At 58.9% G+C, this 16,241-nt stretch overlaps 1 protein-coding gene across 1 annotated transcript; it reads right to left on the bottom strand.

Annotated features, from left to right (window-relative positions):
• Nucleotides 1-2,711: 2,711 nt before the first annotated feature.
• Nucleotides 2,712-16,085, bottom strand: C4B (complement C4B (Chido/Rodgers blood group)). Its single transcript, XM_081139442.1, has 41 exons — nt 15,955-16,085; nt 15,675-15,873; nt 15,291-15,492; nt 15,058-15,128; nt 14,884-14,972; nt 14,618-14,700; nt 14,343-14,439; nt 14,122-14,227; nt 13,888-14,020; nt 13,332-13,447; nt 13,061-13,237; nt 12,731-12,916; nt 12,418-12,603; nt 12,169-12,327; nt 11,767-11,893; nt 11,545-11,619; nt 11,087-11,284; nt 10,887-10,998; nt 10,730-10,800; nt 10,344-10,483; nt 10,020-10,229; nt 9,715-9,766; nt 9,527-9,616; nt 9,205-9,414; nt 8,981-9,056; nt 8,645-8,801; nt 8,435-8,551; nt 8,159-8,330; nt 7,719-7,951; nt 7,478-7,645; nt 7,056-7,115; nt 6,099-6,192; nt 5,819-6,023; nt 5,641-5,731; nt 5,482-5,556; nt 4,081-4,183; nt 3,869-3,958; nt 3,696-3,794; nt 3,497-3,580; nt 3,113-3,245; nt 2,712-2,952 (listed from the first exon to the last, which is right to left on the bottom strand). Exons 1-41 carry the CDS (start codon nt 16,017-16,019, stop codon nt 2,811-2,813), a joined length of 5,253 nt encoding a protein of 1,750 aa, XP_080995568.1. The 5' UTR covers nt 16,020-16,085; the 3' UTR covers nt 2,712-2,810.
• Nucleotides 16,086-16,241: the final 156 nt, after the last annotated feature.

The following is a 16,241-nucleotide window of genomic DNA, read 5'->3' as shown; positions in this document are numbered from 1 at the left end:
AAACCCATGCCAAGGCCCCGGTCAGGCCACTTATAGCTCTGGGGGCCCCACCATCCATCTTGCTGCTCGGACTGTTCTGGGGGCTCCCTTGACTCCTTCCCTCAGGCCCCTGCCCAATGTCCCGCCCACAGGATAGCACATTCTTGGAATGGCAGCAGGCCCATTGGCCTTGGGGTGTCCATATTTCAAACAACAGGCCTTTCTTCTTCCATCCATCAAGAAGAAAGGAAGGAAAGGGCAACCCTGACCTTTCTCCCACAGCCAGCATCAGCCATGCAGGAGAATGTGTCCACATTCTGGCCCGAGCCCTTCCCCACTGCCACCACCCTGGGAGTAGCTGACGGCTGCAGAGTTTGCCTCCAAGGGAAAACGGCAGCCAAAAAATGAGATGAAAGTGATCTATGTGTTATTCTAATGCACAGATGGGTGACCAGGTGGCTGGGTTTGCCTGGGTTTTCCCACCTTATACCTGTAGTCCCATGTAATTATTATCAGTGCTCCATTTCACTCCCAAAAGTTGACGATGAAGAATTATATGGTCCCCAATTTGGAACTCTTACCATGTGCCTGATACTTTTTGGTCGCAAGAAAAAGAGACCAATTTGAGGGACTTACGCAAAAATCAGAATTGTTATATGAATACCAGGCATATCTCAGAACCTGGCAGGAGCCAGGTATAGGGAGTGTGGAGGGCCCTGGAGATAGGCTGTTTCCTCTCCATTCCTCCTGACCTGTGGCCCAGCAGCATGTGGGCATGTGCTAGGGTGCAGGCAGAACAGGATTGCCTTTGGGGTGAGAGTCCACAGGTTATAGGTCCAGCCAAGGGCAAGTGGGGCTTCCCAGCACAACTCAGCATGGCCCTCGTGATGCCAAAGTCCCCAAGAAGGAGCTCAATAGCCACAGCTGGGGTCAGGGGTCAAGCCCTATCCTGGGAGTTGTAGCCATAGAGGGGGTCCCACTGAACCAAGAAGGACTACCAGGGACCAATTCTGTGGGTGAGGAGGCAGTGGAGGGCCTTAGAGGGTCTTGGGGAGAGACCATGCCTAAGAGGAGGGGCATAGTTCCCTGAGAGGTTAGGGCCTCCTGGGGGTTAAGGGCTTGGAGGTGACACAAGGCCCATGCCTCCCTTAATTCCTCATCCCTGGCTCTGTGAACTGACACCAGCACCCAGGGGTGGAGGGTCCTCCCCTCAGAGCTTTGCCCAGAGAACAGGCTGTGCCGCTGGAGAGCCTGAGTTGAGGTCCCAGTTGTCCCACCCACTAGCGTGGAGAGTTAACTGCGGGGCTGGGTGGAAGAGCTCGGGCTCCACGCGGATCCATGCCGGGGATGGGAGAGCACTGGCTGGGGCTTCTGGGCTTGGGCAGCAAACACCGCCACCTTGCTCAGACTTAGGCTGGGTCTTGCCACAGCTGCTGCTGAATCCTTGGCTCTCATAAACGGGTTCATGCCATCGGCATGGTGCCAGCTTTGGGAAATGAGACTGATGGGCAAGCACAGGGCATGTAAACCACAGCCCCAGGCAGCCTCTGAAGCACTGGGAATGGTCGGAGCTTCTTCAAGTTGTGTGGACCAGGAGGGGGACTCCATTCGAAAGGAGCGACTGAAAAGCTGGCCTGCTTGTGAACATCTCTTCATAAACTGAGTCCAGTCCCATCTCTTCCAGCCCTCCACCCCCCAATCCAAATTCTGACAGATGAGTCACATGCAGGGCCCTGAATGTGCTGTCCTGCCCTGGCCATGGGCCTCTCGTAATTCTTTCTTTTGCCTCAAACACCCTCATCTAAACGCTCTTTTCCTGAATCCTCAGCCTTCAGAACCTAACTTGGGTGTCACCTCCTCCAGGAAGCCTTCCCTGCCCCCTTCTCCCGTTCCCCCAGGCTAGGTCAGATGCCCCAACCATGTGCCCACAGGACCACAGCTCCCCATCACTCCTCAGAGGATGGGGACCTGGCATATAGAGCATGGAGTGAGGGTTCCACAAATTTCTTTTGAATGATTGAATGGCAGGCTGCTGGACTGTCTCAGAAAATTTCTCAATGGATTTCTAGGTCAGCCCTTAAGACCCAAGGGGTGTTATCAAATGGTGGGGAGCTGGGTAGGCAGGTGGAGAGGGTTGACCTCAGTAGAACAGTCTTCAGAGTACTAACAAACACAACAAAGGCAGCCTTTTGGCTTGTTTAAAGTCAGTATGTGGAAGGGAGCAACAACAGACCTGGGGATTATGCAACTCGGGATGTTTCCTAACACCACTGATAACAGGTCAAGGGTCAACAGGCTTTCAACAGACCAGGTCTCAGCTAAAAGCAATAGCCCCCAGACCTTCCAACTGTGCCAGGACAGAACGGGAGACACGGGCCAGACAGCTGCTTCTGAGGCAGAAGAGCCAGGTGTAAGCTGAGCACAGGCCCTGCCTGAGGCCGCAGTGCCTGGCCCACCGGCTACACCAGGCAGTGGGGTGCCCTGCAGGCACAGTGAAGGCAGGCCTTGGTGTGGACGCAGGGTCCTCAGGGTGCAGGCTGTTGGGTCACAAGTCTGTTCAGGTGGTCCTAGGACAGGCTGAGCTCCCAGTGAGTCATCTGGGAGGGGTGAGGCACCCAAGGGCCTCTGAGAGCCTGAGATTACGCAAACCCTGGCCTGGGCCCCCAGGACCCAGAAAGCATCGGGGGAGGGGGCACGCTGCTGCTCTCAGTCCTGGAGACACATACTGACACTTGGCTGTTAAAGGTCTTTATTGAGTCTCTGGCCCTGCCTTGAGGCTTATCCAGGCATCACCTATCCAGGCTCCTCCTGGGGGAAGGAGAGAGCAGCCCTCAAACCTGGCACCCCTGGGTGCCATACTCCTGCAGGAAGCTGCGGAGCTGGGCACAGGCTGCCCGCTGGCGGGTGCTCCGGCACAAGCGTTCAGAGGGCATCTCCTCAATCCAGCTGTTCGAGTCCAGCAGGTACTGGGGTCTGTGGGGACAAAGGGCAGTCAGTCAGGGTCAGGAGGATGGGCAGACAGGAGAGGAGAGCACGGGGCACCTGGCTTTGAGGGGCAGGGCCTAGGCACTGGGGATCCATTCCCTCACGAGGTGTGAGAACAGCAAGAGACCCAGGGACTCAGAGAACTCACTGTCCGTTGAGGTCATGGGTGGCCCCATCCAGACCCATGATCAAATATTCTTTTCCAGGTTCCAAGCGAAGGCGGCAAGAGGCTCGAACCAGAAAGTTTCGGGTCTGACCAGCAGTGGCTTTGGTGTCTTTGGCTGAGGGGAGATGGGTGCAAGAGCTGTCAGAGGGGCAGAGGAGGGGCAGGGCCAGCACTGGGCCAGGGGCGCTGCACACCCTCCCACTGAACCCTGCTGCTTTCCCGGGACAACAAGCCCAGAGCTTCTGAGAGGCAGGGGGGTCTAAGCTCAGGCTCTTCTGAATTTTTACTGTTCCAGGCGGCCAGGCCCCAGACCCAGACCTCAGCTCCTCTACCCCCAAGTCTGTCCACCCGCCCGACCCTTCATACAGAAGTGCAGGACTTGGGTGACACTGGTCTCGAAGAGGCGGAAAGCAGCTCTGGAATCTTCTCTGAGGACCTTCACCTGGAAGCCTGAGGGAGTTTAGGGGAAGGAGAAGAAGGTGAGTTACCCGGGGCTGCCTGAGGGACTGAGAAGGGCAAGCTCACCCCAAGACCGTGAGGGCAGACCAGCAGGCAGGCGACTGACCGTAGTCCACTCGGGGGTAGTAGCAGGCGAACCGCATCCGGTAGCCATCCTCCTCCATCTGCCCGCGCTCCAGGGCGCGCCGCTGCCTCGGGCACTTCCCTGAAGCCAGGCGCAGTGAGACAAGGTCTGCCCAGCGGGCCCTTTCCCACCTGCCCCCAGGCCCCGGGCCTCACCCTCGGCACACTGGCAGACATCAGCGGAGCACAATGTGGACAAGAGTTTGCTCTTAGTCGGTGCTCCGTAAAACACAGAACACTTGCGCTCTGGAGAAAAGTAGAGAGGGAAGTTAGGGCATGTGCCACAGGACCTCCTGCCATCCTCTACTGCCCCAGCTCCTGATGTCCCAAACCTCCCGGGTGTCCCCCCCTTCCCCCAGAGTGCTCACCAGGGTTGTAGTAGTCGTACAGGGCCGCGCTGGCCGGCTGAACCAGCCCCACGGCCACCTCCTGCACAGCTCCAAAGCCCACGCACTCCCGAGAGGTGGGGACCTGCCATGGCGGGTGGGGGGAGGTCAGGGACCCACGCCCTGGGCCCTACAGGCCACTGTGTTACATTTCCTTGGCCTGTCTCTGATGCCCGCTGGCCTCATCTTCACTGTCCTTCACATTTTGTTACCTTCCGGCCACCAGAACTCTAAAAATTGCTCCCAAGGTCTCTGCTGACCTCACTGCCCAGATGGTGACCTCACCCAGTCTCTGGCCCCAAGCACCCCTGCAGTCTCACATCATGGACACACTCTCCATGAACTCTCCCTACGCTCAGGGTTAGCTCTGGGCCATTCCTGCCTGAGCTGGTTGTTTCTGATATTCCCTCTGCCTTCCTCTGTGCCCCTACGAGGATCTCAGCCACTCCCTGGTTTCACCAGCCCCCTCCAGGCTGATTTCCAAATAAAACTTTCAGCCATATTCCTCCAGTAGGATTTCTGCAGGATGTATAAATTCTCCAAATTCACTCTGCCTGCTCCCCAAACCCACTTACCCTCCTGACAGCTTCACTGTATCTCTGATACAACTATGACCTCCTTTATCTGCCACAACTAAGGGCAGCTGCTATTTTCTGGGACCCTGCTGCTCACATTCAGGCCCAGTGCCTCTTCTCATGGCCACGCTGTGCAGTGCAGCTGGCACCTGCCACCCTCCCCTCAGCTGGGCTGCTGCATGGTTGGCTCCTTCTTTCCCACTGTGTTTAAACAGACTCCCCCGCCTGGCTTCCCAGCTAACAGGGTGTGGCCCCTTTGCACATACTGGGGAGGGGTCTTTCCTGACCCACACACCTGGCCAATGTGTTACTGTACAACCATGCCTTTTACACATGTTCTCCAAGAGGTTACAGTAAATGTTCCTAAGTTTTTGAGGCCATCAGAGGGTTAACTCTTTGTTTTAGCCACATAGGCTACAAAGATAAAAACAACTCATCTATCAACATCACTTTATAAAAGTAAAAAAAACTAGGAAGGTCAATAAAAAGGAAAAATCAAAGCAAATCCTCAGGTTAAATACATTCAGCTTTGTGACAGGCTCGCTCTCAGGCCGTCCCATGCTGACTGGCACTGGCCCCTCAAATCGCATTAGGGGCTCGGCCCCTGCCTGCCTGCAGGCATGGCTTCCCTGGTGTCCCCCCCACCTCACCCCCCGTAACTTGGCTCTGGCTCCCTCTTGTCCCATCTCCCTGCTCACGTAAGGTTCTCCCTGGGAGCACTGGCTGGCTTCAGTGCCTCCTGGGGAACCTCAGAATACATGCTCAGGAAGCAATACCATCCCTGCCCTGCGTCGTCTACCCTGCTCACCGAGTCGAAGTACAGCAGGACGTGGGGCCCCTCGGTCTCAAAGTGACTCACATAACGGTCAGAGAGGGAAGTCAGCTGCAAAGAAGAAGACGGTTGCAGGGCCCTGCAGCTGGCGGGGCTGTAGGGGTGGAACGGGGCTCCCTAGGGCTCAGGCCATACCTTTTCCAGGTCAGCTCGCAGGGCGTGGAAACCACTCAGGAGGGTGATGTCCGCGATGGCCATGCCTGACAGCCCCACCTTGCCGTTCCGCCTGCAGAGACATGCCCCGTGGTCGGGTGCCCCATCGCCGGCTACCAGAGCCCGCCTAGCCCAGCCTGGCCCAGCCCCTCAGACCCACCAGATGCACACGGTGTACTGCACCCTGGACTCCTGCTCATCGGCCACCTTGGGTGCCTCCCGTCTGCGGCGGCTCCTCCGCCCCTCAAACACCTGCAGGGGTGTCACGGGCTGGGAAAGGGCCCCCGGGTCGTCGCCAGCGGGACCCAGGCTCTCGGAGTACTCCTCATCCCCATAGTCCTCCTCGTAGTCCTCGCTGGCTGCCACTACAGCAGGGTAGAACTGAGACTCGGCCCCTGGCACCAGCCCGAGGACCCCGTGCCTCCGACCCCAACACTCACTTGTGTACTCAACATGGCCCATGACCGTCACCTCAATCTGAAGATCCTGGCAGGTCGTGTTCTTCATGTCCAGGACATTGTAGGTGCGAAGGACCTGGCTCAGCAAGTTACACGGAGAGAACATGACACATTTGAGGCCACAGACCTCCCTCCAGAGCCACACCTAAGGGAATCTCCCTGGGCTAAGGGCTTTGAGGCCTTTGGCCCCTCCCCATCTCCTTCCTGACCGATCCGTAAATATGAATGGCCCGGTGTGGGCTGGACGGTGAGGCAGGGGCAGCAGGGCCTGCCCTGGGGACCCTACGCCGTGCAGAGGAGACTGCGATGGGAAGTCTGGGACAGGCCTCTGGCAGAGGCTTGAAGGAGGAGAATGAGTTTGCCTCATGGGAAAACAAGCAGGGGGAGGACATTCAAGGCAAGGAGCCCTGTAGCTGGGTACCCCAGTCAGGCCAGGGAGGTGGGCAGGGACCTGACCGTGTGCAGTGTGGAAGAGTCTGAAGGCTGTTCTGACCAGTGTCCTCAGAAGGTCAGTCTCACTGCACTGTGACAGGGCTCAGAGCGGGGAGACACAGGCGTGCATGGGAGAAGTCCAAGACTGTCTCAGCCCCGAGTCCAGTGAACAAGTGACGAGGGCCCCAGGCATTAGGGGACAGAGGATTAGTTACTGGGGCCATAAGAGGGGGGAGTGGGGGTACTGAAGCACCTCCAGAGTGGCAGCTGGGGGGGAAGGAGGAAAAAGAGGCCTGTGGCTCAGGTGTGTGAGCCCAGCACTGAGGGGAAAGGAGCCAGCAGTGCCCAGGGAGGGTGGACACCAGAGTGAAAGGAGAGCACCCAGGACAGAGGGTGGAACACCAGCCCTGGGTGTCTTCCTCCTCTGATCCTGAGCTCTGCCCAAGGTCTCCCACTCAAGACCCCAGCACCTCCCTGCTGGCCAGGGCCAGTGCTGGGGGCTCTCACCTTCAAAGTTCCTTTGCTGTTTCCTCCCACCTTCACGTTAATCTTGCTGCTCACGTAAAACTTTCAGGAACAGAAAAGGGAAAGACATCAGGAGGGCACAGAGGACATGCTCGTGCTGTTCTCCCTGCCCCCCTAGAAACAAGTCCCCCTCCACTCCCCACCTCATTTCCAGAGTTTACACCTTCACGGGCACTATTTCACCTCAGCCTCCCACCGCCCTGCTGAGGAAACCCTGCCCATATTATTTCCAGATGAGGAAAGTGAAGCTCTGAAGTCAGGCGGCTCCAGATCACTCAGCCAGGAAGTCTTTCCACAGGAGGTTCAGGCATAGTGCTGGGGATGCCCAGGGTGGGTGGCTGGGAAGTTCTGGCCCAGCAGAGCAGGCCCAGGTGTCATGGAACCCAGGTGAGGGTGTGGCTCACCTGCAGCTCCTCCTCTACCCCTGGAACTTGGTGGCTGTTCAGATGCAGCACGTGGGACTTGAACCCACTGCGGCCCATGGAGCTGAGGGTCACGTTGAGCTCCCTCCCCTCAGTGGTGTGGGAAGCGATCCAGTATGCAGACAGTGCATCCAGGCCAATCACCGTGTCCTGGGAGGGTGGATCAGGACTCAGGCGCTTGGTCTCAGGACCACCCACTCCAGAACCCCAAGGCAGCCCCTACCTGGGTGCTGCGGAATCCCCCTCGGAAGCTGCCCTGGCGGGTGAGCCAGGCTGCAGCCTGGTCAGCCATCTCTGCCCTGCCCTCCCGGAGTAGCAGGTGCAGCAGGCCGTAGGCTGTAGTTTCAATCCACACGGCCGGGGCCTGGGGCACAGGGTCTGTGGGGCTGCGCGGAGCCGGGGTGGGCGACACGACATTGCTCTGAGAATTGATGACCGAGCCCCAGTACAGGCTATCTGGAAAGGAAGAGAGGCACACAGTGGACAGGGGCCCTGGTGGTCCAGCTCCTGCTGCCCCGTCAGGCCCTCCTGGCTGCCCCAGCCATCCCCACAGGTGCTTCAATTCCTTCTTGGGTCTTGGTTTAGTTTTCCCCTTGGGCACACTCAGAGGTCTCAAGGCCCCCCAAACCCCAGGATCAATGCCAGGACCCCCTGGACTCCCACCGCCTGTCTCTTGGGCCATGGCCATGAGGTTGTTGTGGGCCACATCCCGCAGGTCCTCAGGGGCCTTGGTCAGTGTCAGAGCGTAGGCCGTGATGGCGGCTGCATGGGCACCCAGGAGCCCAGCACTTGCTTTTGGCCCCAAAAATGAGTTTGCTTTTGAGATGGAAGTTTCCTAGAAGAAAGTGGGGAGTAAGGTCTGTGGGCTGAACACCTGGGGTCCTGAGGAGCAACGGGGAGAGCTGGGTGCCAGAAGGGCAGCCACGCAGGTATCCTTACCACTCTTTGCTTCAGCTGCGCTGCACTCTCATCCTGGAAGACGGCCAGCCCATGGTGAAGGGCGATGACCACAAAGGCAGTCAGGGCCACGGTCTCGTCATTTCCTACCAAGCCCCCCTGGTTGGTGCAAGGAGAAAAGATGTCAGCCAGGAAGGGGAAGGGCCAGGAGAATTCCCACCCACACTCTTAGGCCCAGCCTCCGGCCCGCACCTGCATGCCCCTGTGGATAACTGGACAGGAGTCCTGGAATGAACCATCGGCCTGCTGCTGAGACAGCAGCCAGGTGGCTGTCTCCTGCAGCTTTTCAGGTGAGTCGCCCACCTGTTCCTGGGCCAAACTCAGTACCTTCAGCACAAACGCTGTGAGCCTAGAGAGGAAGTGACAGCTGGGGATAGGGACTGGTCCCTATAGGAAACACAGGCCCACTCCCCCAGACACCGGGTTAGTCACCCTCCCATTCCCAGCAGCCCTCCCATTCCCAGCAGCCCTCCCATCCCCAGCAGCCCTGCCACCTCTGAGACCCAGGACCACTCCTCCCCACCTCACCAGGTGCTACTTTCCCGATGTAGCCATGCCCCGTAGGAGCCATCTGATTTCCGGAACTGCTGTATCCGCATGTAGCCTTGGAGAGGAAAGGCGGCTGCTATCTGTGCCCAGGCCGTGCTCCCCATTCCCATTGGGTACCCCTCTCTTCCCCCCACTAGCCGCCTGGGCTGCCCATCTTCCATTAATTGCCCAGCCCCCACTCGTGCTTGCCCTGCTCCCAGAACCTTTCTGGATCAGATCCACAGCGTGGTCCTTGGTCTCTGGGGGCAGTTTGCTCCATTGCTCTGTCTTGTCCAGGTATTGGGAAGCGGCCAGTGTTGGGGACAAGATGGTCATGGTTTGTTCCCCGCAGCCCACCGGAAGCCTCAGGAGGGAGGCCACACCTCCTGGTGACAAGGCCCCCCCAGAGCCCAAAGTGTCCAGTGGCTCTGAGGCTACAGGGGAAGGAAAGGTTAAGGATAGAGAGCAGGTCTGGGGACCCAGGGTGGGAGGGTCATGGTATCAAACAGGTTTGGCCACTGGGAAGGGACTGGAGGACACTCCCACCTGTGACCCTGACAAGGCTGTTGTGATCTCCATCAGGGATAATATTGGGATCAGAGCTGCCAGGAATTTCCAAGGTCCGGCCTCGGTGGTCTGGGAGATGAGGTAAGTAGTCAGTCTGTCCCAATGTCCACATCTCCCTCCACCTACAACTGCCTGACACTGAGGGCCGGGGGCTGGGGGTCACTCACCCAGGGGGTTGAGTTCATAGACCATCTCCTCCATGTGGATGGCCCCTTCCTTCTGTCTCGAGGGAAATAGAGCTCTGAGAGGTCACCTGTCACCTGGGACTGCAGCTGCCCCTCCCAGTGCAGACTCCCCAGGACTTGGAGTTTGAGCTCCAGAGACAGAGTTGGATCAGAATTATAGAGGACATAAAGTGATCAAGGAGTTGGGTTTGGGTATTAGGCCTCTGGCCTGGCCAGCAGAGATGGTGCCAGGGGTGAGGGGTAAATCTGGGAGCGTAAGGATCTGGCTTCAGGGGTGCTCCATTCACCTCGATTTGTAGAATCTTAGACACTGCGTCCCCTACAGGGAACTCCAAGGACCCTCGAGCCACCACCTTCAGGGACACAGCAGCGGCCGCCGTGGGCACCACAGAGAAGGCAACAGGCCTGGCGGAGTGTGCAGGCACCAGCACCTGCTGGGCCAGCCCTCCACCCCCAGCCAGGCACAGCCCATCTACTGGGGAGACGTGGACGCTCATCTGGGGGCAGGAAGATGAGAATGGCCGGAGCCCAGGTCCAGTTAGGCTCTTCATCCCTTAGCTGCCCCGTTTCCCACACACCCCCTGTGCGCACAGGCTCCTGCAGGGCCTCACAGTCAGATTTTTATCCAGGTAGTTGTAGAGGACAGGCCGTAGCTCGAGCTGCTCAAAGCGGCGAACAGAGATGGGCAGGCGGAGGTGCAGGTGAAACTCCCGGAACACCCGGAGCCGCACTGGTGTGGCCACACACAGGCCTGTGGAAGGAGAATGTGGGGAAAGGGAGAGATATCAGAGACCTGGGGGCACCACAGGCCAGGGTCCCACTAGGGAGGGGCAGGGGTGACCCATCTCTGCCCAGCTCTCTGGCCTCCCAGCCCCGGAGCGGGCAGCGCAGACTTCCCCTGCTGTCTGCAACCCCTTCCTTGCAGTAAGAGAAAAGGGAGCTGGGTCGAGGGGGGATGGAAGAGGGGAGGCCAGAGGCTGGGGCACGGCTACTTCACCTGTTGTTTTGGACAGGCTCACGCCATGGATCTCCCATGTGGTCAGAGAGTCAGGAAGCATCAATGGTAATCTGTGGTGGGAAAGGTGAGCAGCCTGTCACAGCTGGGCTGGCCCCAGGCACTCCCCCAGACAGGCCGGCCCACCACACGCCCTCACTGGAGGAAGTGGTCCACGAGGTCCACTCTCCAGAGCCAGTTCTCCGGGAAGAAGCTGCGCACAGGAATGTCGTCTTCGTCTATCAGGTCCTCCTCCTGCAGGATCTCCAGAGCTGGGGGCCACAGTGGAGGGGGTGAAGAGGAGCCGCTATGCCCTCCCAGGTTCCTCCACCTGTCCTCCAGTCCCACCCAGTGGCTCACCTCGGGCAAGGCCAACCTGGCCCCTGACCCGGGTCTTCTTGCGCAGGCCCTCAGCGAACTGGCAGCAGGACAGGAAGGGCTCCCGGCAGGCCAGCTGCGGCACACGGGCCGCTCGCTGCTCACAGGAGAGGATCATGGGCAGCCGCGTCAGCCCATCCTGGCAGCAACGCTTGGCTACTGGGGAAGTGTACTGGCCCACTGCAGGGCCCCAGAGGGTGAGCACAGGGGACATACCTCCCAACTCTGACCTCCAGATACACAGGGCCCACCCTGGGAAACCAGGAACTCAAGAGAGGCCAGGGAGGAGCCTCCTGCTCAGCCACCACCAACTCTAGGACTTGGATCTCTGGCCCCGAATACCATGTACTGGTCCCTCGGGAGCAGAGCAGCCAGGACACAGACCCTTCCTCCTGACCCTTGGGCCCCAGTGGAGAGCTTCATCAGCACCCACAACTCACACTTCTCATTAACTGCCTTCTGGAAGTTCACACTTCGCTTTCTCCGGGTTTTCTTCTCCTTGGGACAACTCAGACCTGGTGAGAGCAGGACTGAAGCCAAGCTCTGGGGTGTGCAGCTTCCCACCTCCCTTCCCTTCTCCCCCTCCTCCTATCTTACCCCTCCAGGCACCTCCTCCTCCCTTACCCTCCCACCTCCCACCCCACTTCCTCCTCTGGTCTCACTCTTTCTGACTGAGGTCCACTGGTTTCCATCAGAAAAGGCCAGACCAGCTGCCTCAAACACCTGCAGGGCACTGTCTCCGCCCCCAGGACCACAGCTGAGGTCATAGCTGTTCATGACTTCGAAGACCTGGTAAGAAAAAGTAAGGCTGTTGCAAAGACAAGACTGGCTAAGGCGTAGGATTGGCTGTGGGTGAGAGGGCAGGGGATGGATAAATATGAGAGACACAGACAGCAGGGAAATAAGACCACAGGGTCCACAGCTTGAGGGAGGCTGGGAGGGGCTGGCGGGCAGCCTAAGTGAGGTCCAGCAGCCGGGCCCCAGGCTCAGGGCTCCAGGCTCCGGGCAGCAGAAGAATGAATCACAGAGGACGAGGGAGGGCTGGGAGGAGGGTCTTAACAAACCTTGCCCATGTCCAGGGGCTTGTGGGACCTGCCACCCACGGCATACAGAGCGGTGTCCACAGCTCCCAGGGCCACCTGGGCCAGAGAATCTGTGCGCAGCTGGAGCTTCACTGTCTCCCCAGGGCGGTAGTCCTTGTGGCTGTCCACACTCAGCTCCAGCTAGCAGGGGCAGAGTTGGGGCACTATGAGTGGGGAAAGCTTCTTTTCCTCTTTCTCTTAACTGCCACCCCATGTCTCCTGATGTGTTACCTTGCCCTCACAGGTCCCGGCCTGGACGAACACTCGCAGGGAGTTGGCCACTGGGACACCCCCATGATAGTAGAAGGCCACAAAGTAGAAGGAGGGTGCCAGGTGGTGGTTCACAAACACGGAAACCGAGGTCAGGGCGCTCCTGGGCTCTCGGCCCACAGACATGATCTGGCCCCGGGACAGGATCTGGGACAAGAATGGTTCCCTTTTCACTGTACATCCCCAGCCCCGAAACCACTCCTCACCCACGGGGTCCTTCCTGCCTGAGCCCTCCCTGCACCCTGCCCTCCTCTACAGCCCAGCTCATGCACACCAGGTAGTAGTAGTGAGAGAAGCTGGCCTCACTGACGCCCACGGCCCGCAGGTTCAGGCTAAAAGTGTCCCCAACTCGAGGGGGTTGAGGATCCAGCCGTTCAATGGACAGAAACCCGGAGCTTCCTGAGCGTGGGGCTCTCACAGTGAGCTTGGCTGTGGCTGGATGGGGGGAGCCTGCAGACACCTGAGAAAGGGGAGGGGGTGGGAACAGCAGGGTCAGTGGCAGGGACCCAGGCACCCAGCCTATCCCTCAGCCTGGGCCCTGGGTGCTCAGGAGGCCAGCCTGCCCTTCTCTCCACCCCACGCTCCCCACGGGTCGGAGCCCCACCAAGAGCTGCACTTCCGAGGCAGCCTGAGGTACGACGATGGGAACAACAGCTTGGCCACTCCCGTCTGTGTTCTGCTGAAAGTCACGCACTTCAGAAGCAGACACAGGAGAGAACGTGGCAGCAACTTTGACAGGAATGCCAGGGGCTGGGGAGCCTGACATGTCTCGGACCAGGGCCTAGGTGGGGAGGGGCAGGTCAAAAAGAGTGGTCAGAGGGCCTTGGACCCTCCTGATGAACACCTTCCCCCACCCCTCCCTGCGCAGAAGAAACCTGCAGCAGAAAGGGGGCCCCAGGCACGAGGTGTCGCTTGGTGTGGCTCAGATCCAAGGAGAAGGGAGATGACACAAAACGCCAGGATGTGAGCTCTGCCTCCTCCATCTCTCCCCCTGCAAGACATGGGGCAGAGACAGGTGGAGGAGGGAGACCCAGGGAGAGGGGCTGGAGGGAGGGGAAGGGGCTCAAGTGCTGCCTGCCCACAAGTCAGTGAGCTCCTCGGGGCACAGGCCATCTCCCCTTCATTTCTATGTTTGCTGAGCAACAGAGGACCCAGCACACAGATGGCACCTAACATGGGTCTGCTGGATGAATGGGTGGAAGTACAGACAAATGGACAGATGAGAAGGAAGAAAAACAGATTGGAGGAAGGTGCTGCTTCCCCAGAAACCACCCAGAAGCACAGTTGGACAGAGACAGTCTCCTGGGTCTTTCCTGGCTTTGGGCCCCAGGTGAGGGTAAGAAAGGTTGGAGGACGGGGTGGGTACTGGAGCATAGGGGTCAGCTCAGGTCAGAGGGTAGGGTCTGGGCCATAATCCCACGAAGCCCTCACCTGGAGATTCAATGACGGCAGCTGCCACATAGAGGCGCAGCCCTGGGAGGTCAGGCAGGTGGATGCTAAGCTTCTCCAGGGCGCCCTGAACCTCAGCCTTTGAGAGGGAGATGTGGCACTGGCCCTCGGCCAGCTGCGGCAACAAAACAGGACCTAGGTGACTACCTGAGTCTCCCACCCACCTCTTCTCTCTCACATTCCTCACCCCCCACCCAACCCCACCCTCCCTCCTACCTTGGTCTGAGTCTCCAGCCCCCGAAGGAAAGTCTTGTCACCATTCTCATCCAGGAGCCCAAAGCGCACATACGCCACCCCCTGCACTGGCTTCCCATAGATGTACCTGTGGCCACAGAAAGATTGGGAAGAGGAAATGATGGGATGGTCAGTGAGGGAGGGGGTTGGGGGCGGGAGGGGAGTGACGTTTATACTGAAGGGGGAGCCCTGGGAGAAGTTACCTGGCCTGGATGTCTAACTGGATGTCACCAAGAATGCCAGGTGCTGTCAGGATGTAGGGCTCTCCAGGGATGATCTTTACTTCAAAGTTGGGAAGGACTGGCCCAGGGCAAAGGGGTAGGCAGGTCAGACTCTACTGGAAGGTCCTTTAAAGGACTCCCTCCTCAGGGCGGTGGCACCCATGTCTCCCAGTCCCTGTTCTGCTTCTACCACCTCTCCTTTCGCTCTCACTCCTTCAAGAAAGGAGCTGCTTGGTCCTCATGTCCCCAGCTCTTACCATATTTCTTCACCTCGAACTGGGTGCTTCTGTTGGATTCTAGGCCATCTGAGAATCTAGCTGAGATCTTCCAAGTCCCTGGCCTGAGGACAGACAGGGAGGGATTCAGCCCGCTTGTCCAACCAAGAAGGGCTTGTGAGGGCCAGCCACCCAGCTCCCTAGGAAAGGACTGGGGTAAACCAGAGGCTCGGGAGCTCAGGTCTGACACTGTGTTGGAGTGGGGAGCAGGGAACTGGGGGTTGGGGTGGTGTAGTGGGAGAGCTCACTCTGAGATGTCCGGGATCACAAAGTCATCCTGGAAGATGGATGAGGGAGCGTACACCTGCCTCTTCCGCACACGGAGGCCGTGAGAGTTCTGCAATGGGAGGAAAGGTGGTCATGGGTGAGAGGTCCAATCCGTGGCCCAAGCTGATCAGGGAGGTCAGGGGTCAGGGACTCACCTCCACAGTGACCGTAAGGCTGTCCGTGGATGGGCGCATCTTTTGATCCAGAGCAAAGACCCGGTACCGTACTGGAGTGGAGGGTGAGCCGCGAGAAGCATCCATGTGGGCAGGGAGTGAGGGAAGAACCAACATTCGTCAGAACCTTCCTGAGCGACACTTTCAGGTCACCTCGCAGAGGGGGAAGAGGTTGGGAGGGAGTTCAAAGGAGAGGCCCTGAGGCTGAGACTCACCCCGCTGGCCAGGGTTATAAATGGGCTGGTCGGTCTGCAGAAAAAGGTGTCCCCGGCGAGAGGAAAAGAGCAGGTTGATGCCCTGAATGTCTACTTCCTTGGATAGAGCGCTCTTCAGCCATGGTGACTTGGCCACCAGCTGGACCTGGGGGCCTCCAAGGAGGCTTTTGAGGCCACAGCGCTCAGCATCTTTCGGGAGTATCTGTCAGGAGAGGCAGAGGGGAAGGGAGTGGGTCAGAGACAGAGCAGGAGAAAGCCAGAGAGGCTGAGACAGAAAAGGGAAGGAGGCCAGGAGAAGACAGACGTTTACAGAAGACTGAGGGGACGGGGGTGGGGTGGGGGGCAGGGTGCTAAGACCAGCAGGACCCAGTGGCGTCCAGCTACCTGGAGGCTGAGGAGAATGAAGTCTTTTTCCGAGGTGAGGAGGAAGTCCACCTTTGAGGAGCAGGAGACCTGAAGATGGTACGGGTTTCTCAGGAACACTGATCCTTTCACTTCCTGTCCCCGGGGAGCATCCTGGAGCTGCAGCCCCACTGACAGGGGGGCCCCCAGGTGAACCACGGAAGGAGAAAACAGGAGCAACCTGGGGAGAACAGGCAGGGTCAGCAATGGGCCTCCACTCGACCCTCCACCCCCACCCTGCTCAGCACCCTGCCTCTAGGACCTGGGTTTCTGCAGAGACAAGGCAAAGAAGCTGGATGCCCACATCAGCCCCCAGAGGAGCCTCATGGCTGGAAGACCCAAACGGGATCAGACCCTTCTGTCTGTCTGCTCCTTTCTGGTCAAATTCAGACTTGGAGCAGAGTTGACTCTGGACCTTGCTCCTCCCCTGGCCCAGCTAAGCCGGGAAACCACGTGACAGCCAAGAAATGCAACTGGCCCCAGGCCCAGTGTTGGGGGTGGGGGGACACCCCAGACACCTGGGTCTCTGAAGAAATCATGCCCTAGAGA

This window comes from Miniopterus schreibersii, assembly GCF_964146895.1.
Source record: "Miniopterus schreibersii genome assembly, chromosome: 6".
Classification (NCBI taxonomy): domain Eukaryota; kingdom Metazoa; phylum Chordata; class Mammalia; order Chiroptera; family Miniopteridae; genus Miniopterus; species Miniopterus schreibersii.
Note: the sequence above shows the minus strand (reverse complement) of the source record. Positions and strands in the feature narration are given on the sequence as shown.